General features: G+C 45.3%; 1 protein-coding gene across 3 annotated transcripts in view; it reads right to left on the bottom strand.

Moving 5' to 3' along the window:
* Positions 1-20,102, bottom strand: part of Epb41l4a (erythrocyte membrane protein band 4.1 like 4A) — a 196,642-nt gene that overhangs the window by 103,686 nt on the left and 72,854 nt on the right. For all 3 annotated transcript variants that reach the window (XM_075969030.1, XM_075969031.1, XM_075969032.1), the window contains one exon: positions 10,581-10,685. In XM_075969030.1, the coding sequence (XP_075825145.1) occupies positions 10,581-10,685 (105 nt within the window). The remainder of the gene's footprint in view (positions 1-10,580; positions 10,686-20,102) is intronic.

Raw genomic sequence — 20,102 nt, 5'->3', positions numbered from 1 at the left:
CTTCTAACTGGACATGTTCAGGCCCTGCTTGGTGGCTCACATCTGTAATCCCAGGACTTGAGAGGCTGACAGGCAGGACTGTCATGAGTTTGAAGCCAGCCCAGGCTACAGAGTAAGACTTGGTCTCTAATAATAAAAAGTATTTATTATTATTATTTTAAATAAAATAAATAAATGAAAATTGTATCTTAAATAAAATAAATAAATGGAAATAAATGTTCCTTGTATCTTGGACACCTGAATACTTGGTCCTCAGTTGGCGGTACGATTTGGGTAGGTTTGGGAAGTGTGGCCTGGATGGAGGAAGTATGTTGCTAGGGGCGGGCTTTGGGAATTTTAAGCCATTCTAGTTTGTTCTCTTGTCCTTCTGGAACCATGAGCCAGATAAACCCTTCTTTCTATGAGCTGACCACTCTGCTCTATCCCAGCAGTGGAAGAGGAGCTAATACGGAAGTTGGTGCCACTGACAACACACACCGTTACACAACTCAACGATGGCAGGGATTCACCTCCTTGCTTATCACCTCGATTCAGATGGAGGCCCTGCACTGCGGTGGGGCATGACGCTCAATGCTGTTGTATTTCTTCACATACTCAAGGAGGAAAATCTGAAGAAAACTGCCCAGAATCGAATCTCATGAGACTCTGAACTTGAAGCCTGAGTCTTCTATCATAGTAAATGAGAATCCAGAGAAGCCAGGCAGAATACATACATCTTTATTTAGGGAACAAATACAATTTTTGAATAAAGAATAAAATCTAATGTTTAAAAATGTGTCTTTAAAAGCTGGAGAGATGGCTCAGAAGTTAAGACACGTACTGGTTTTGAAGAGGACTGGGGTCAGTTCCTGGCACCCACATGGAGGCTCAGAACCACCTATCACTCCTGCTTCAAGGGATCCAATGGTCTCATCTGGTCTCCAGGGACACCAGGCACATGATGCAGATATACGCATACACACAAATCTCTACAAAACTGTCTGTAAAATTCACCAACACTATCATCAAGGGCTGTCTGGTTTCCTCTCGTTTTTAAAACACTGGTCGGCCTCTTCAAATGAACAGACTACAGCAGAAGTCATCCCTCTGTGGTCGCATCCAGTCCTCGTTCCCTCTGTTCTTTTGGAGTCTGGGCCCTGGATGCTATGATATGAGGAAGCCAAGTAACACTGGGGGAAACCAACCAGCTTTCAAACTGCAGAAATTTAGCAAGCACAGGTCTTTAAGGCGGGGTTTGTCCCAACTCTGTCCTAGCACCTGAAAGCTGATGCAGTTCAGTTGGCCGAGTAACTGACCACAGAGGAACCAGATCCAGCCTGGGGTGGGTTGAGAAGTCACCCTGGCCTTGGGGCCCCTGCTCAGAACTACAGTGCCCAGTTGTGTCAAATGAGAGCGCCGAGCTGCACAGTTATCCCAGCCGTGCACGGCAGCCGCACTTCTGCTCTTGCGCATTTACTCTCTCTCTGTGATTCCAGCCCATGCCCTAGCGTGACTGGACTTGGAAGTCAAGACATTTGAAATTTGTATACCCCAAATGAAACTACTAACTCCTCCTCAACCAACATGTCCACCAGACCGTATCCTTTTCTCCCTCATTTTGCACTCCCACCGCCTGCCCAACATCCAGCCTGCACAGGCTGTAGGGTATACGCACATGTATGATGAGCCGGCTTCGGCATTACCCCCTCTTAGCTTCAGCAGCCCTTCAGTGTCCCTTTCTAGGGCCAATGTTCCGCTCTCTCCGTCCACCACAGCTCTCCCACTCTAATCACCCCAAAGACGACTCTTCCGCGTGGCCAGCAGCAGATTCCCAGCCACTGTGAAGTGCCAACCCTAAAGTTCTCAGCACCGCCTGCTTGAACATCGACTAGCTCTCCTGGAAATAAACTCCTTGGAACCAGGGGCCTTGTCCCTTGCTCCCTACCATCATACACAGTATAGACACAGTAGCTGCCCAGGAAATATTTGCTGCTTCATTGAACAGAGGTGAGAAATAGCAAGTATAGTACCAGGCCAGACATATGGTCAGAGTAAGCCTATAGCACGTCAGAATTTTAAGAAAGAAGTTTCCTAAGTAAATATCCACTAGAGAGCATCCTGACCCCAAAAAGAAACCTGAGTGTCTCTTACAAGGAAAAACAAACAAACAAAAAACTAAATGTAAATCATCATCTTTAGTTCACGCAGCAATGCCAAGCTTTACAGTTCCTAAAGGCAGGCAGACATTAGCTACTCTCGGCCATCCGTGCAATCATATGCCCAACCTTAAACGGTTCCTTCAGAACTTAGGACTGGATAGATTCTACAGATGGGTCAGCATTTAGTGCCTGTAAATTAAAGACAAAATAACATGGGAAATATTGCAGAAAGCATACAATAGAAGGCTTGATTGTCATACCTCAATCTACCCATTTATTATGTTTATGAAGGACATAACATTCATGGAGGACATGGAGAATACAATCCTCTTATGATTCAGAACAAAGGTAAATCAAGGCTATTCTGTCAGATTTATGTCATGATTCTATGCATTAAAAGAAGTCTCCCTGGGATAAATTTGGACTAGCTGAACATAGCGAACAATGAGGACTACTGAGAACTCAAGAACAATCGCAGTGGGTTTTTGATCCTACTGCATGTACTGGCTTTGGGGGAGCCTAGGCAGCTTGGATGCTCACCTTACTAGACCTGGATAGAGGTGGGCGGTCCTTGGGCTTCCCACAGGTCAGGGAACCCTGATTGCTCTTCGAGCAGATGAGGGAGGGGGACTTGATCGGGGGAGGGTTAGGGAAATGGGAGGTGCTGGCAGGGAGGAGGCAGAAATCCTTAATAAATAAATAAATTTAAAAAAAAAGAAAAAAATTAAAAAAATAAAAAAAGAAGTCTCCCATGATAATCAAATGTGTAGGCCAAGTGTGGTGGTGTGTATACTTAGGCAGGTTTATCAAGTTAGAGGTCAGCCAAGGCTACACAGAGAGACCACATATAGTTAAAAGGGGAAAAGAGAGAGGGAGGGAGGGAACGAGGGAGGGAACGAAGGAGGGAATGAGGGAGGGAGGGAGGGAGGAAGGGAGGGAGGGAGGGTCTAGAATGATTAACTCTTAAAGCACTGCTTCCACATATACCACCATCAAACACCTGAAATTCTATCTTTATAACTCACACTGATTTAACTAGGAAGGAACGAGTCTAACTTAATAAAAATGCTCACTGAAAAAAAACTGGCAATGTCCCTTTTATGTAATTAATAAAGTATAAATTAAAGAAATTTCTCAAATGTCTGTTTCATTGGTAGAAGAATGTTTCTCACACTTCCATACCTCGCTTTTTTATCTACATTCTCTCTCTCTCTCTCTCTCTCTCTCTCTCTCTCTCTCTCTCTCTCACACACACACACAGAGTTGAATGTTTCTGTATATACTGATGTTTCAATTAGTTCTGATAGCTCTTCTTTGATCTTGTATCACTTTGACTGTTTCTTTTATTCTAGTTTGAGTTTATAAAAAAATGAGAGCATTGCATGTCATTAATAAAGAAATTTCAGGAATTCAGTCCCTCCTTTTCTCTAAACCTGGAAAGCAACACCGGATAGGCACAGGACAATCCTGCATGCCCTGCAGAAGACACACTGGCGCCCACTGTGATCAACCATCTGTGAATTGACAGCAAATACAATAAACCAAGAACCAGGAAATGGATGCAAGCTATGCCACAGACCAAGCAATGTTTCACTTTAGACCAAGCTACGTCACAGAAGAGATTCTAGACCTAGCTATGTCATAGAACACACTCTAGACCAAGTTAGGTCACAGAACAGACTCTAGACCAAGCAATGTCACCGAACAGTCTCTAGGCCAAGCAATGTCACAGAACAGTCTCTAGACCAAGTGAGCTATGTCACAGAAGAGACTCTAGACCAGCGAAGCCTCTCCCACACATTTACAAAGTTCCATCAACACCAACACATGAAGAAACTCAGGATCAATCAAACCACCTCTGCTGTCCCGGGAGCTACAGGGAGGAACGCATGACGCCCACCAGGCAGATCTGCAGGTGCCACTCAGCAGCCCTGCCACAGCATCTCCCAGGGATCCTAATGTAAGACTTCTCAGGGGAGAGAAGACCCTCTCCAAACAGGAAGCACTCCAGAAAAATACCATCTGTTCCTGTTTTACTAAACACTGTTTAGGGACTACAGAGGAATAGAAATTTTATTATAAGCAATATTATAAGCATTTTCTAAGAAAATCAAGGTCCAAAGTCATTACTTCTACAGATGGCCCTGACCCACACAAGTCCTCATACGCCACGCCTTCTTCTATTACACATTACACAATCGTGTACTTGTCGCTAGACAAGAACTGCTAAGCAGCACCCAGTATCTACCAGAACATAGTAAGCATCAAGCATATGGCATGCCTTGTAATTCCATAAATTTCTAAGCTAACTGTCCAATCTCTAAGTGAAGCCATTTCTTTCTTAAGGTGAAACATGTTTTAACTGAGAATATGTTTTAAGTGAAAGAAGCAAGGTGAAGAACAGGAAGAATTACGGGCAGCATGAAGACACAGAAGGAAGAGTGGGCCTTCCCTCCACCAGGCCTGCACATGGTATCTGGTGGGAGGGGAGGAGCCTCCATTCTAAAGGAGCTTAGAAGGCTTACCCTGCAGCAACATCTGGTGATAACCAACCTCAGGATGTTTGCAAACAAGACACTGTTAATACCTGAGATAAAAAGACTTAAGGCATTCCTGGACAGTGGAGGAAAGTTTCAAGAAAAAAAATCCAGAGACATGGGTGGTAAGAGAAAAGGGCTTAACCGGGTGAAAACAGAGAAGAGCGCACAGGTGGTTAGGCAGGGAGGCAGCGCATTAGCCTGAGGCATGCTGGGACAGGTAAGGGGCTGCAGAAGAGCAACAGGCTCGTGCACCTGGAACTAGGGCCTGGATGGCACACTACAGGCTCACACTGTGAGCCAGGGGGCTCAAGAGTAACTCAGGGCTGTGCCACTTGGAGGACCTTGTGGACCATGGTTTAGAGTAGAGACTTTCTCTTAGGGATTCCAGTGAAGAATTAGAAGCCACAGTGAGACACCATGAAAGTTCCTTTCCTGAAAGAAAACTGCAGCCAAGAGTGAGAAAATGTAAAGACTGAAGACAAGAAGTCCACTCAAAATTCGTACAGGAGTCCAGACTAATCTACTAGTACCTAAAGTTTTGTATTGCAGGGTGTGTGTGTGTGTGTGTGTGTGTGTGTGTGTGTGTGTGTGATCTGTGTGAGGACGCACCAGCCATGGAGCCCATGTAGTGGTAGGAACACGGCTGTGCAGAGTTGATTCTCTCCATTCACCTTTATGTGGGTTCCAGAGATTGAGGGTTCGTGCAGCAGGCGCCTTGCCAGCATTCTGATGGCGCGTGAGACAGAGGTGAAAAATAGCACAAGAGAGCCTAACAGACCACAGGTCCTGCTATTTCAGTTATCCCGGGTTAGTTATTAATGGCAGTCCCTTTTACTCTCAGGAGCACCCGAGTTTGCAGGGTGGTATTAAGACAGAGAACTGTCCAGGTGAGCTGGCCCTGAGGGTGTTGAGAGTGGGAAAGCTGGCCCCACCCTCCTCGTCTGCCAACGTGGTGGTGAGGGTGAGAAAAAGACGTCCTTCCCCTCCCCTGTCCCCACCTGTGGCAGGAGAGAGAGCTAACTTACCAGCTGCAGCGCACAGGAAAGAGGGCCCTACACCTCGCCTGGGCAACACTGTCGAGATTAACCTGGTGGTGTGGATGTGGGTGAGCTGGACCTGAGGGTGTGAAAGCAGAGCCTGCTCTACCCCTGCCTACTGCTGCATAGGGTGAGCTAGCCAGGGTAATGCTGGAGCGCTCACCTTGGTGGGGAGTTGGGGGAGAGCTGGCAGGCTGACCAACCCAGCAACACCCAGGCCCAAAATCAGGGCTATGAGTTGGCCCATCCCAACATCCACCCCATCTACGATCTGCCAGAGCATGTGAAGGGGCTGGTCCTGCAGATCCAAAGCTGCAGGATCTCCACGACACAGGGCAGCAACAGGATACCCAAGAGGAGTCCCAGTGAGGCTTTAGTATTGATATGATAGTGTAGCAGAAGCCAGAGGCCTTGAACCAGACCAGTGACTCTTTGACACCTGCAAGATGTATGAGCTAAAAATCTGGCTTATAATAAATGTTTTTATATTCTTCTTAAAGAGAGAAGAAAAAGTACAATGCAATTATTAAATATAAATTCACTGATTTCATTAAGAGCGATTTGACATAGACTTTACAATGTCAATATTTATGGCAAACCAAGATTTGCATCTGCACAGGTAAGTGATTTTTTTAAGTAGTTGAAAAAGAAATCACTGCCTTCAGAATCACGAAAGAACAAAGACCTCAGGGGGACGATGAGGCGTGTCCAGTTTGAAGGCACACCGGGTGCCTTAAGGCCATCCAGGCGATGAATAAGAAGGGCTAACAATTTAACCACCAGCCTCGGCACTCATAGAGATGCCCTCGGTGATCATTGCCACCCTGGGGAGCCAGTACTATCAGCAGGCCACTATACAAATGAAGAAAAGAAGCAGAAGTGAGGGAGTGTCACCAACGCCACACAGCTCTCTGGGGAGCAGAGTGCAGTTTAAAGCCAGACAGCCCCGACCTTCAACAGTCTTTGCACATGATGATATCTCTGGGGATACCTGAGCTCGAGACACTAATTAGGGGAAGGGATCACCTGTCTTTAGACAATAATGTGTCTCTGGAACAGACGCACTACCCAGGAAGAACACATATTTACCCTTGGGGAAACGAGCACTCCACAGCCCTATGAGGATGTTCCTCTCATTCCCTTAAAGGGAAACGTAGTCTTCCCGTGGCTTCTTTCCCAGGCACCCTTTATTGGCTGACATCACTCTCCCCAGGCCACTACACGGCTTACATGCTGCTCCTCACAAAGTCAGAGGGATCCCTGAACAGACTTTCCTACTTCATCCTTGCCCTCTGTTCCCCTACCAGGTTCCAAAAGATGCCCCGAACAGGAAAGTCCATGTGTAGCAAGTGTGACAATCTTCTTTCCTTCCCAATATTATCCGTCCTTATAGGGATTTCCCAAAATATACAGCAGGTGAAAGCTCACATACACTGTAAAATACATAATCTGGATGCAACACAGAGCGTAGTGTCTTTACTCGGGGCAGAGCGCACTCGGTGGACAAGATCACATTCAACATGAGAACGTCTGGAGGTAGCATTGCATGCAGGAGCCTCTGCAGCATTCAGACATGGGGAATCGAGGATAAAATCTTGATGAATGACAACATTTGGGGCTGAGGTAGAGTAGAGTACTTGCCTGTTACATATAAGGCCCACATATAAAACAAGTACCCCCCCCCAAAAAAAACAAACAAGAAAGACAAACTCAATGCTTCATGGAACAGAAAAAGAAAGAGAGGCCATAAGAGCCATCAAAAGAAAGTCTGAAAAGAGAAAAACAAGGAATCTGTGCTCTCATTACAACAAAATATTTCAAGAAAGAATAAGTCACTGTGGCCAATGAAGCAGAAAGGCATGGTTCTTTGTAAGGCTAAGAATGCCTCTGGCAGCTTCACAGCAAAAGATGTAGCAAAAAATAACTATGTTAAGTTAACTAAGAGAAGTTAAGGAACACATGAGATCTCAGAAGTGGCTCCTACATTAGAGATGTTTGGGCATAACCCAACAATGCCAGGAAATGGAGAGGAAGAGCAGAAAAGGGAGCAAGAGCTATCACAGAAGAAGGGAGAGGCCGGAAGATTGAGGACAGGGGCATTGACACTCTTCCCTGTGACGGGAGGGGAAAAGACAGTGTTTGGGAACGGAAAGACCCAGAAAGTTATTTCCGATTGTCTTTATTGTTTTGGTGACGCCAGGGAACAGCTAACTGAAGGAAGACACCCATGTGCCACTGTTATCTTTGTGTCTGACCTTTCCCTTTCTAGAGGTCTGAGGACAGCAGGTCTAGAGGCATGATTCTCAGAGCCAGCTCCAATTCTATGAGAAAAGTTCCGAGCACCTGTGACTTCTGCCTCTGAGACAGTAATTAGGCAAGGGGCCTCAATGTCTCACTGAGAGACAGCACAGTTCAAAGCACTGCTGTGCTAGCCAGGAGTGGCACTGGGCATCACAGTTATCCTTACGATGGTTTCAATGTCGTCATACACACCTTTACATTTTCCCAGGGATAGTTAAGAATCTAGACCTTGCTTGCTCTCTCCTTCCCTACAGACCGTGTTCTTCTTCCTACGCTACAAATGAGAATGAGCGCTGCTTTCTCTCATCCCAGTTTCCAGAGAAAAGGCCAACTGTATGCTCAATGCCTTCTAACCTGTAGAGATCTTTCATGGAAATCTGCCTTGGCCCCACGACACTGTAGAGGGTTGAGGACAAGGGCATTTCATTTTCAGCACAGAGCAGGCTCCTGCTATGGTTTGGACAGAATTAACTACCACCCAAGCGCACGTGTGGAAAGCTTGTGGCTTGGTGTGGCAGTGTTTGGAGGTGACACAGAACCTTTAATGGTGGTGAATACGTAGATACTGAAGGAGTTACCCCCACGGGGAAGTGCTGTAGTTCCCCTGAGACCTTGGTTAGCTCTTTAGAGAAAGCTGTCATACATGAGAAAGGTAAGGCTTCTCCTTGTCTCTCTCACTTCTCCCTCTCACAGATGCAGCCCTGCTACTTTATGCCATCTTCCATGAGGTCCTCACCAGATGAACAAACGCCAGCATCGTACCTTTAAACTTCCAAACTGTAGGTTAAATATAACTCTTCCTTATTATTGCCCAGGTTTGGGTACCTTATGACAGTAAAACAAAACAGAAAGTAAAGATATTAAGAGTTAAATAATATCTGGTGGTGGTGCACACCTTAATCCCAGCACTTAGGGAGGCAGAGGCAGGCAGAATTCTGAGAGAGTTAATTGAACTAAGAAACTTGACCACCTATTAGGAAGAGACACGGGACTGAAAGGTATCTGTGAGCCTGACGGCTGTCCATTCCACCACATCACGCTCCACTTGCAGGAGTCTCGGAACCCCTAAAAACTGGCCTGGTTCCTTTCAACCTCTGGTTATTTTCAAATTCTTAATGCTTAAAGTGAAGAAGACCATGCTACAACTCTAACACTGTGCCTGTGGCCTACAGATCTCGCCATCCCTCCCCACAGCAAGGAACCCAAGTGCTGCTGAAGCAGCAACACTGGTCACACACACCAGGGACACTCGTGCAGCTAGAGTCACAAAGGGGCCCTGCTCATCTGCCAGAGATCTCACTACACACGGAGCTTAGCAGTGCTGTGCAGGCTTCTGCCTAATGTGAAAAATCTACACTACAAAGTCTTACACTTCTCCTGCGCAACCAAGAAGGAAACTCTCCTCCATATATCCACGAGACTTGCTTTCTGCTGCTGTAACAAACCGCTATAGTCTTGATGGCTTAAAACAACAGAAATGTATTCCCTTATCACTCTGGAGGCTGTAAGTTCAAACTGAATTTTACTAGGACAAAATAAAAATGCATGCAGGCTGAACTCCTCCTGGAGGCTCTCTCGGGGGGCAGCCACTTCCTTGCCTCCTCCCCAGCTTTTGGAAGCCACCCGCGTTCCCCAGCTCAAGGACCTCTTCTAGCAATGCACCACTCCAACCTCTGTTTCCATCGTAACATCTTCTCCTTGCTCTCCAGCCTTCCTCTCACACGTGAGGGCACTTGTCATTGAATCACCTTCAGAGAAGATAAGGTCTGTGTAATTTCAGCAAGGCAGCCAGTCTTTCCAGGCAAGGTCTGGCATCCATCAGAACACTGCGTTTGTCTCTGTTAGAACAATGTATTGCTAATAAAATATGGATGCAATCTGGGGAACCCGCCAAAGCCTCAGTTTACCATTCTGCACAGGTTTCCACTTCCACTACAGCGACCTGTGGCCTATACGGGACAGAAGCCAGTGAATCTCTGACTATGCCTGTATATAACACGCAGCAACGCCCATTTGCCTAGCAGAATGCAGTGCAGTTCTTTCTATGATGATCTACCCGACACCCCAATGTTTACCTCGATTCTATGTTTCTCCTGAGAAACAGAACAGACTGCGAAACCAGCCACAAACACACCAAACGCTCAGCATCCTTCACCCTCAGCAGCACCTCGTTCCCTCCTTCCTCTCACCCTAGGGGATCTCGAGGACCATGCTCTGTACTGACTTCACTCCCCAAATACCGGACAGCCAGCAGACCTGAAAGGGGAGGAAAAGCTCTTCATTTCAACATGGCTACGCAGGACAGCCTTATAGGCTTTGTGAGAAGAAAAAGTACAGAGAAATTATCATGGGAAAATGAGAGTGAAATTTCCAAAGTCATTTTCAGTTCCAAAGAAGCTAACTGCCTGAAATCACACCCAGAAAGGTGTGTGTGAGAGAGAAAGGGGAGAGAGGGACAGTGGGAGAGAGAGAGAGAGAGAGAGAGAGAGAGAGAGAGAGAGAGAGAGAGAGAGAGAGAGAGAGAGAGCGCACAGACAATTGTAACATGAAGTCACTGTACTCACTGTCTGATGGCTTCTGTCACAGTATCGCAGCCCAAAATAATCTATCTCCACGAGGTTTATGTGCCGGAAAACATGGTCAAGGACAACGGAACCTTTTGTAGACTTCTGCAAAACAAGCCACAGATTGCTTTTTAACAAGGTGTCGTGTCTTCCTCCACGGGACAAAATCAAATTCTCATCTTTTAGGAGCAGCCCTCACAGGAGCTTAGCACGAGACCACACTATTCTCTCCAGGTTTTGCCTCAGCTACAGAGATAGCTGAGCTATAAATTACAGCATATTAAAGAAATAGTCTTAGAAAAATCACCTTAAACTTTAGGAGTATCAAGTTAATATAAGCCCCTTCCCTTGTGGGATTACAAATTCTCTCCATGATAAAATGTTTCTTTATTTTTCAATTTTCTGTGTATAGTGGTTTTTCCGCATGCTTGCCCGTGCTTCCTGTATGTGCCCATTGCCCACAGAGGTAAATAGGGGGCATCAGATCTCCTCTAACTGGAACTATAAAGAGCTGTAAGCCACTCCCTGAGTTCTGGGAATTGAACCTGTGTCCTCTGGAGGACCCAGTTCACCAGCTCTCCAGTTCCAAAATGCTTCCTTAAATAAAGATAACCCTCTATGTAAATAACATTTAATAAATTCGTTAAGCATTATGGTGGCTACAATTCCCATAATTCTTTCATTTAAAAAATGATTTCCATAATCACCAGTACTCTTACAAGTATATAGAACAGAAAACCTATAAAATTAAAATAAAAGCCCAAGATTTTATTTTTTAAGCCTAAATCCATAGATTAAAGCTGCTAAATCTGTGTTGCAAAGCCTTGTGAGGATATTTTACTTGGTCTCTTACACATGAGTATATCTAAAAAGAAAACATTTATTAAGGTTACATTTTAAGTGCACACACATGTACACACACACACATATGCTTTTCTGCCTATCCCCCCCGCCAAGACTCATGCATGGCATAAGTAAGGCCCTGGGTTTAGGCTTCTTAATATCTTAGACATAATTATTTGCAAATACAAGAAACATGTAGGCAGCAAGCAGCACGCCACACTGGTCTTGACACTGATCTATCAGGACAGCCATGTGCACCATCAGTCTGACCTTCCCCTTCTCTGGCCTCATCATGAGCACTGAACGAAACCCCCATTGCAGTCATTGTTTCCTAGGGCTTTTGTTCAATTGCAGCTTCTCTTAGACAATTGCCACGAGCTGCATAATTGTATCAGGTAATCCTTGTATACCACAGGGCTTTTAGAAAATAGATGACGATATGAAGTAATAAAATTACACACTTGGAAAAGATAGTCCTTCTTACAAACCCCCAAATCTCTAAATTACACTAAATTGCCCCCTGCATGCTCAAGGTCCACTAACCTGTTTTCTCAAAGCCAAAAGCCCTTCTATGGTGGACTCACACACTGCTGAGAAGCTTCTGACAGAATAACAATGGCACTTCCAATAAATGCCTCTTGGTACTCGTGTCCCTATGTATTTCTCTGCGATAAACATCTGGAAATGCAATCACTCAATGGAAGAATATCATACTTAAAACTATAATTCACTCGGTGAAAATGCATGTGCCCGCATCCTTGCCAAAACTTGAGTTGAGATGGGAGGTATGTGGCAAAGGGGAACTGTTTTATTTATATTTCCTTGACTCTACTAAAAACAAGTTGTCCTTGCTCATGGGCTTACCAGTCCACTGCATTCCCTAGCACAGGGGCTGGGGAGTCCATAACTAGGTTTACGAGCTGACCCTCTGATACCGTAATACATGTACAATTTTATCTAGTGTATTAACTCTTCACTCCATCTGGAAATTATTCTTTGTGCTTGGAACAAGGCCTAACTTTGCTTCCAAATGGGAAAAAAAAAACTGTGCCATTGTTTACTCAAAATGCACGATTTCTTTTAGAAAATGCCTCCATTAGAACAGACTGTAGGCAAGTCTATAACACGGTTTCTTAAGTAGTGACTTATGGGGGAGGGCCCATTTCTCGTAGTCCTGAGTTCTATTTAAGGGGGGGAGGCATATCAATCCATACATCTTCAAACACCTGATTTTTGACAAAGAAGCAAAAAATATCAAATGGAAAAAAAATAAGAAAAAAAAGGCTGCACCAGTAAGCAACACCCTTCTTGCTTCTAGGTTCCTGCCCTGTTTGAGCACCTGTCCTGACTTCCTTCAGCGATGGACTACATATGATGGAAGCATAAGACAAATACACCCATCCTTCCCAACTCGTTTTGGGTCACGGTGTTCATCACAGCAATAGTAACATGAACTAGGCCATATTTATACATATAATCTTACAAAATTTTACCTATATTTTATGGCAAAATTATAGAATTCTCTTCCCAAGAAAAGATATCTTGTCATCCCCTCCAGAATCTCTCAACATGATGTCACCCTGTCACTGTGTGTTAGATGGAACAGGGACCACGAGACAAAGAAATCACCAGTGGTGAGTTGGTGTACAACACACAAAGCAGTTACTCTAGCAGAAGAGAAAGACACGTGCTTAAGGACTCCAAGTGTCCTTGTCACTTGTGTCGGGTAAAAAGTCCAAGTTCGCTTCCAAGTTTCGAACACCCACCAATTCCTGAGCTCAAAAATAAAAAAAAACACCAATCCCTGAGCTCAAAATGCCACCAATGCCTGAGCTTGTCCCAGGCGGAAGACTTGAAATCCCACCAATCCCAATCCTGGACATCTTCACCCTGGAAAACTCTGCCTCCAGGAAACCCTGCATAAGCCTGTCCCCTGCTCAGTTCCCTGCTGCTTCTTGCCCAAGCAGAAACAGTCACCCACTCGTGTCTTTCCCAATGAATCTCTTGTGTGAGGTTTGTTGTACGGTGTGACTTTGTGGTACCCTAGACCTCTCCCCTCAGAGCTGTAGCGGCTGCACTGGGGAAACCTTTCCTGTCAGCGCTGTAGCACAACTTGAAAGACAGAGAGGACGGTCTAAGAAGCTGTGTGTGGCTGGATTTAAAATGACCAGAGGAAACCTGGGCGTGTCTGTGAGTGTGAGGTCAGGAAGGTTAAACTGAAGAGCAAAGCCTTACACGTTCAGGACTTGGGTCTTTCACTGAGTGAAGGAGAGAAAGCTGTGCACCAGCAGCCTCCTCCCCACCCCACCCCATTTCCTGACTGTCTTCATTTGTCTTCTATTTCTGTGATTAAACACTGACCACAAGCAACTTGGAGAGGAGAGACTCTAACAGGCTTGCACATTCTGATCACACTCCATCACTGAGGGAAGCCAAGGCAGGAACTAAAACCGAGACGACAGAGAAAAGCTGCTTACTGACTTGCTCACGGCCTGCTGAGTGATTTCTTATACACCCCATGGCCTCCCGCCCAGGAGGGTCAGCACCACCACAGTTGGCTGGGCCTTCCGCATCAACCATCAACCAAGAAAGTGTCCCCACAGACTTTTACACAGGCCAAACTGATGGGTTCCCTCTTCCCGAGGACAAAACTAGACCAGCGCACTGACTAAGGACGCGATGTGGCCGGCCATCCCATGCATGCCTTTCCTGACTAGACGACCGCGTCTCTTCTGAAACCATGCGCAGAAGCACGGCCTTCCCATTTTAAGTTGCCTTTTCTGGCTTTTTTGCCCTGATAACTAGAAAAGTAATACACTCCGTAAGCGCCCTCAGGAGCTGAAGCAGCCTCTAGCTGACAGCCAATAAGGAAAGGACTACCCCATAGTCGCAAAACTGAGCTTCTGCCAGTAGCCAGACTCAAAAGAGCGGACTCTTGTGCAGAGTTCTCAGCTAAGAGGCCAGCAGACAGATACTGTGTCTGGTGATCCTGGACTCTGACGACGGCACCAGGAGGCAGTCAAGGGTTCACACTCAAGCCACCAAACCTGTAGCAATCTGTTGTGCTGAAACAGAACACTCGCAAGGCTTATTCTTGGGTTGTTACAATGATATGGCTGTTATCATTCTGATTGGCTACAGCTTGGTTAATGTCCTAAGGAACAGCTCATATGTTGACATTAGTTTTACCTACAGCCATCCTGTTCAACTCTTATTAAACAAATGTGGCAGTCTTGTCTTTTGAGATCACCATATTTTCTACTAAGAATTCTGTTCTTGGACAGGAGTGGGGATGCACACCCTACGCATAGACAGGCTAACCTCTGGATTCAAGAACAGTCTGCTCTACATGGAGAGTTTCAGGCCAGCCATGGATTCACAGTGAAACCCTGTTCCAAATTTAAAATAAAAGAATTCTTGTTCTTCCTTCATAAAACACCTCTGATTAATTACCTCTCTTTTCTTATTGCATTGACAAGGACCTCAGTTACTGGCTTCTGTAAGAACACGGCATGCTCTACGTCCTTCTCTTTCTGGTACGTTGGAACTGCTTCTAAAATCTCACTTCTAAACATGATGGATGTCACACAGCCTTGAAAGGTACCCTCTTTCAAGGAGAAGGTCTCTTTGTCTGCTTTCTCTGTCTTTTTGTTTTGAGTTTTCATTTCTAATCAAGAAGTGATAACCCATCAAGTTCTCCTTAGAAAGCAGAGACGGCTGTATGACTCTTGTTCTTTCATCTGACTTTCATGTTCTTAATGAAGATGTTTCCATTTTAGTTTTCTGTCCTGGGTATATAATATGCACACCTTCTCTACCTGGAGAGAAGTTCCCACTGTGTGTTGGTGGGAGTTGGAACCAGACCCCCCCCCAGTGACTGAAGCCAGGCAATAGACACATGGCCTAGTTTTCACTCAAGGACTCTGACCTCAAAACAAGAGATGCAGACACAGCGAGGACCTAGAATGATTCGGTCAGACGTGTCCAATAGTGGAGGCATCTAGTCGTGGACCCAGTTGCAACAAGACGGAATGGTTACTGACTCCTAAGGCAGGTTTTCCATTATTCCATCCCAGTCAGGGATGGCCAAACAGTGCAGCACCTGCCTTCCCTTGCCCTATGGAAGCAGGGATGCTTGGCCTAACAGCCAAGATAGTGTTCCAAGTGAGAGTATAAAAAATGTCATCACAAACACAACTTATTCTAGCAATCTTAAGCATTCCCATGGGATTTTTAAAGCTAATTCTGGTCTATGTCACTATGAAAAAAATTGAAAAGTTACCAAATATGTCATAGGCTCCACAGACATCAACCTGATGGGAACCCAGGCTTTACCTGGCCTCATACATTCATGGCAACGAAGCCTGAACTACTACTTGATCCATCACTGCCTCAGCCCATGACTCGGGCAATAATTCTTACCTTCTATTGCTCACTGGTGTTTTTCAGGAATTACAAAGAAATAAACTCTGGCCAAGTGAAAAATCATATTCTCTTACCACCCCAAGGGCTATGGAATATGTCTAAACAGCTTTCCTGTTACTTCAAAACACTTACAGCAAGCTAGAGTGTGAGGCTAATCTCCCATCCGTTTCTCTCCTTTGGGTCTTTTCTTCTGTGCAGACATAGAGAACAGGATGCATAAATGGAGCTCCTGACATCCTATCCCCAAACAAGCCAACAAGAAGCAATTCATGAACAAAAATGGGAAGAATTATGCAGGAAATACTGGAGACTTTAAAAAATATGTAAGTCAAGCTTTCTCTATGAACACTACTTTAATATTCCCACATCCACTAGGAATGCTAGGTACTCTTTCATATGCATAATCTACTTACAGGGCATGAAACGGCCTAACGTGCTTAGTCATGAAGAGCATACGCAAAGCAGACTTAGACAACCGCCTCGAAGCTTGATGTGGTGGCTCGAGCCTGCAGTCACAGCCCTCGGGAGACTTACAGAGGCAGATTGCCATGAGTCTGAGGGCAGCCTAGGACACAAAAGGAGACCCTGCCCCCAAAAAAGGAAGGGATCTGGGGAGCCACCTCAATACGGAAGTTATGAGACTTTCTTACATATGAGTAAGTCATTCGTCTTTAAAAACTATCATTCCCAAGAGCCAGAACACAGTCTGCCAAGCCTTCTGACAGCTTTGTGTTCCCACAGAACCTGCTTCTGAAGATATGCAGGATTATTTTTCTTCCTTCAGAGACGGAAAACCCTCCACAGAGAAGCCACAAGGAGAGCATCCCGTGTTAGGCAATGAATGTCGTCCTGACCTAAGCAGGAACAGGACCACTCCCGATTCCCTCTGTATTAACTGTAAGTAGCAGGGGTGTGTCTACACATGCCCCGAGCCCTGAGTGCAAAGCCCAGTCAGCGCCAGAATCTGGGGTTCCATTCTCCTTTCTTGTGTGTCCTAAGAAACCATCCTCCAGTAAGGATTCTGGGGTATAGCTCTGTGACAGCAAGCCTGCCTAGGATTCTCCACCTGCCTGCTCCCCCATGTCTGGCTCCCTCAGTCTTGCATAGCCCAGGCTATCCTTTAACTTGATATGTTAGCTGAAAATGACTTTAAATTCTGGTCCCCCACAAAAGCCCCCCATCCCATGCACTGCTAGGATTATAGGCCTGTGCTACCACACCCTGGATGCTTCGTGTGGTACTGTGGCTCAAACCTAAAAAACAAGCACCCTACCAACTGAGCTTACACCCTGGTCCCAAATTATCACTCCCTGGGAAATGGGGAAAAGGAAACTAGTAGTAGGGACCAGAAGAGAGGCAGATGTGGGGTACAAAGAGCTGTAGTAAGGGAAGCCCGTGTCTGTTATCAAGACATTAAAGACAAGGGGTGACAAAAAAATCTTAACGAAACCTCTGAAAGAAGACAAGGAGAGACCCGGTTCTCATGTATTACACGTGTAAAATATTTTTAAAACCCACAGGTCCAGCAGTAGAGGTGAGGCATCACCTTGTCTGTCCAGTGAGGCTACACTGCCGTGCATTTGGCATCTGCTGCAGGGGATGCGAAGAAACCATGCAGGGAGCCGGGCAGTGGTGGCGCACGCCTTTAATCCCAGCACTCGGGAGGCAGAGGCAGGCGGATCTCTGTGAGTTCAAAGCCAGCCTGGTCTACAGAGCAAGGACCAGGACTGGCTGCAAAGCTACAGAGAAACAAAAGCAAACAACAAACTAAACAAAAGAAAGAAAGAAAGAAAGACGCGGCAGTAAATGGGGACAGGACGGGAACACGGCAGTAAGCTGTGAACTGGCACTTCATTCGCATTTAAAGTTTCTACAGGATGTCTTAATCTGATTTCTTCTTTAGCCCTTCCTTGCAGCAGTCAGATGTATCACAGGCCAGGAGACTCCACTGCAGAGGCCCAGTTCCTCCAGCCCTCAAGACAAGCCCTTCGGCCCTAAGCCAGACGGCTACCTTCATTTGAAACTGAAGAAAAGCTTGATTCTTCTCTTCTTTTTAGCAAAGGAAAAGGTCTGGGTGTGACTGCAGTTAGCACCACTGCAGTTTTCCTGTCTATTTCTAAGAGAGATCCAGAAGCCACTGAAGATGTAATCACAACCTTGGCACTTAGCAACATGCCTAAGGAGTTTCTAAATAGATAAACAAAATTCTGCCTCTAATAATTGGCCCCCACCAGCAAGACTCTCACAGCAGTGCTGAGTAAGAACTCCACTGTCAGAAAAGGTGTTCTTAACGCCTTGGGGGGCCCTTGTGTTCTGGATGATGGCCATGCTCCCCTCCTTCTCTGGAGGATGTGTCTGTCATTTGTCTTTAGAGGTCTCAGCTTTGATGACTCTCTATCCATAGGCCTTGCAAAGTTTCTTGATTTTTGCCTGTCTCTAGATTTACTTGATTTTTATTAAGTTCTCTTAATACTTAAAGTAATAACTTTATTACTTCTCTTTCCTACTAAAGTGGAGATGTTCGACACCTGACCTTTATCCAAAAAGCTGAGAAGCATTAAAGTTCAGATGATTTGGAAGCAGGTAGTGCTGGCTACTATATTCCACTTCCTTTGTGAATAATCTAATAGCTTTTAAAATGATGGGATTCTTGTCAGGTGTGTTTTATTGCATGGAAAACATTATACATCTCTATGTATTATATATAACTAGTCCTAAGACAGTTAAGCAAACAGGGAAAAGCCGTAAGTGTTACAGGACACTCGTCTGCTTTTAGCGAAGAAACTCCCAGTGGCAGTGCTGGACTATGAACTACTAACTCGGCCAACAGACACAGGTCGTTCCCATACTAGCAACTTTGCAGAAACGACAGTTTCTAGTAGAGACTTGGATATTATCTTAGAGAACAGCTCCCAAGGAGGACGAGCGGTTTGGAAATACCACCAGTGGGCCTTTGAACCAGAACAAAGGATCCTTCAAATGAGTAATAACACCTTCGCAGATTAATGTGACATTACAAACCAGAAAGGCAGGTTTGGGCCAGCCACACAGAATGATATCTGCACTCAGGACAGCCTGCTCCTGCGCCAAGGGAAAATGAGCCTTGCAAAGGTCCCCGCCGCTGGGCCTGTGAGAACCTACTCTGTCTTATTTACTATTTTGAATGGAAGGATTTCCATGGAAAACACAAATCATATTAAATATTTTAGCACAGGTCCAGTAGAGTACAGTAAGTAGGGACCTGGAGGGACCACTTCTCAGGAATCTCTTGTCAGGCAAGCAAGCAAGGCAAAGCAGCCCTCGATGGCTTTTAACTTTTATTTACTAAGAAAACCCTTTATTGTGGGGAAAATGATTTGTTTTTCAAGTTGCTGTATTTTCCATATACAATTTGTGTATCCTGATAAACTTGGAATGAACTTTTCTCAACCTTTAAGGCTCCAACTACTTACTGGTATGCACCAATCTCCACACTTAGCAGCATCCAACAGCAACCACTTGCTCATGCCTTTAATCTCCACACTTAGCAGCATCCAACAGCAACCACTTGCTCATGCCTTAAATTTGGCCAGGGCTCAGGACAGCTGGTGTTTGCTCATCTGTGTTGAAGCCTCCAGTGTGACCTCACTCACATGTTGACAAGTCACCTGGAGTGGGTGGGGCTGGCTCATCCTCTCCCCCACGTTGTAAGTCTACAGCAAGAGACTTCATTCTAAGGTAAGTCAGGGCTCAGAGAACATAGACCAAAGCTGGACAGTATTAGTCTTGCTGCGCTCTGTTGATTAAAACAAACCATAAGGTCAGCCCAGAGGGAAAAGTGCAAAAATAGATTCCTTCTCTCTACAGGAGGCGTGGCGTGGACCTATACTGCTTGCATGGAGGAAGCAGCAGTTGGCATTTTTGTAGACAGCAGACTTGTTTGCCTCCCAGCCAGGTTCTGTTCTTTACAATATTTTCCCCACCTAGCTCATTCTTTCTCTCATATTTCAAATTACAATAAAACAAAAAAGAGTAAATTATTCTAGCCGTCTATTTTTAAGAAAGTATGTTAAATGCTACTTTCAGCTTCAAGAGAGCTATGTGAAACGGGCATTTTATTCCTATTTCACGAGAGCTACGTGAAACGGGCATTTTATTCCTATTTCACGAGAGCTATGTGAAACGGGCATTTTATTCCTATTTTACAAGTAGCATGGTTACTGCCACATAGAAAGGCGTGGGACAGGATTTCTACCTAAACGTATTATTTGGCTT

Source organism: Microtus pennsylvanicus, chromosome 4, assembly GCF_037038515.1.
Source record: "Microtus pennsylvanicus isolate mMicPen1 chromosome 4, mMicPen1.hap1, whole genome shotgun sequence".
NCBI lineage: Eukaryota > Metazoa > Chordata > Mammalia > Rodentia > Cricetidae > Microtus > Microtus pennsylvanicus.
This window is presented reverse-complemented; position numbering and strand designations above follow the sequence as displayed.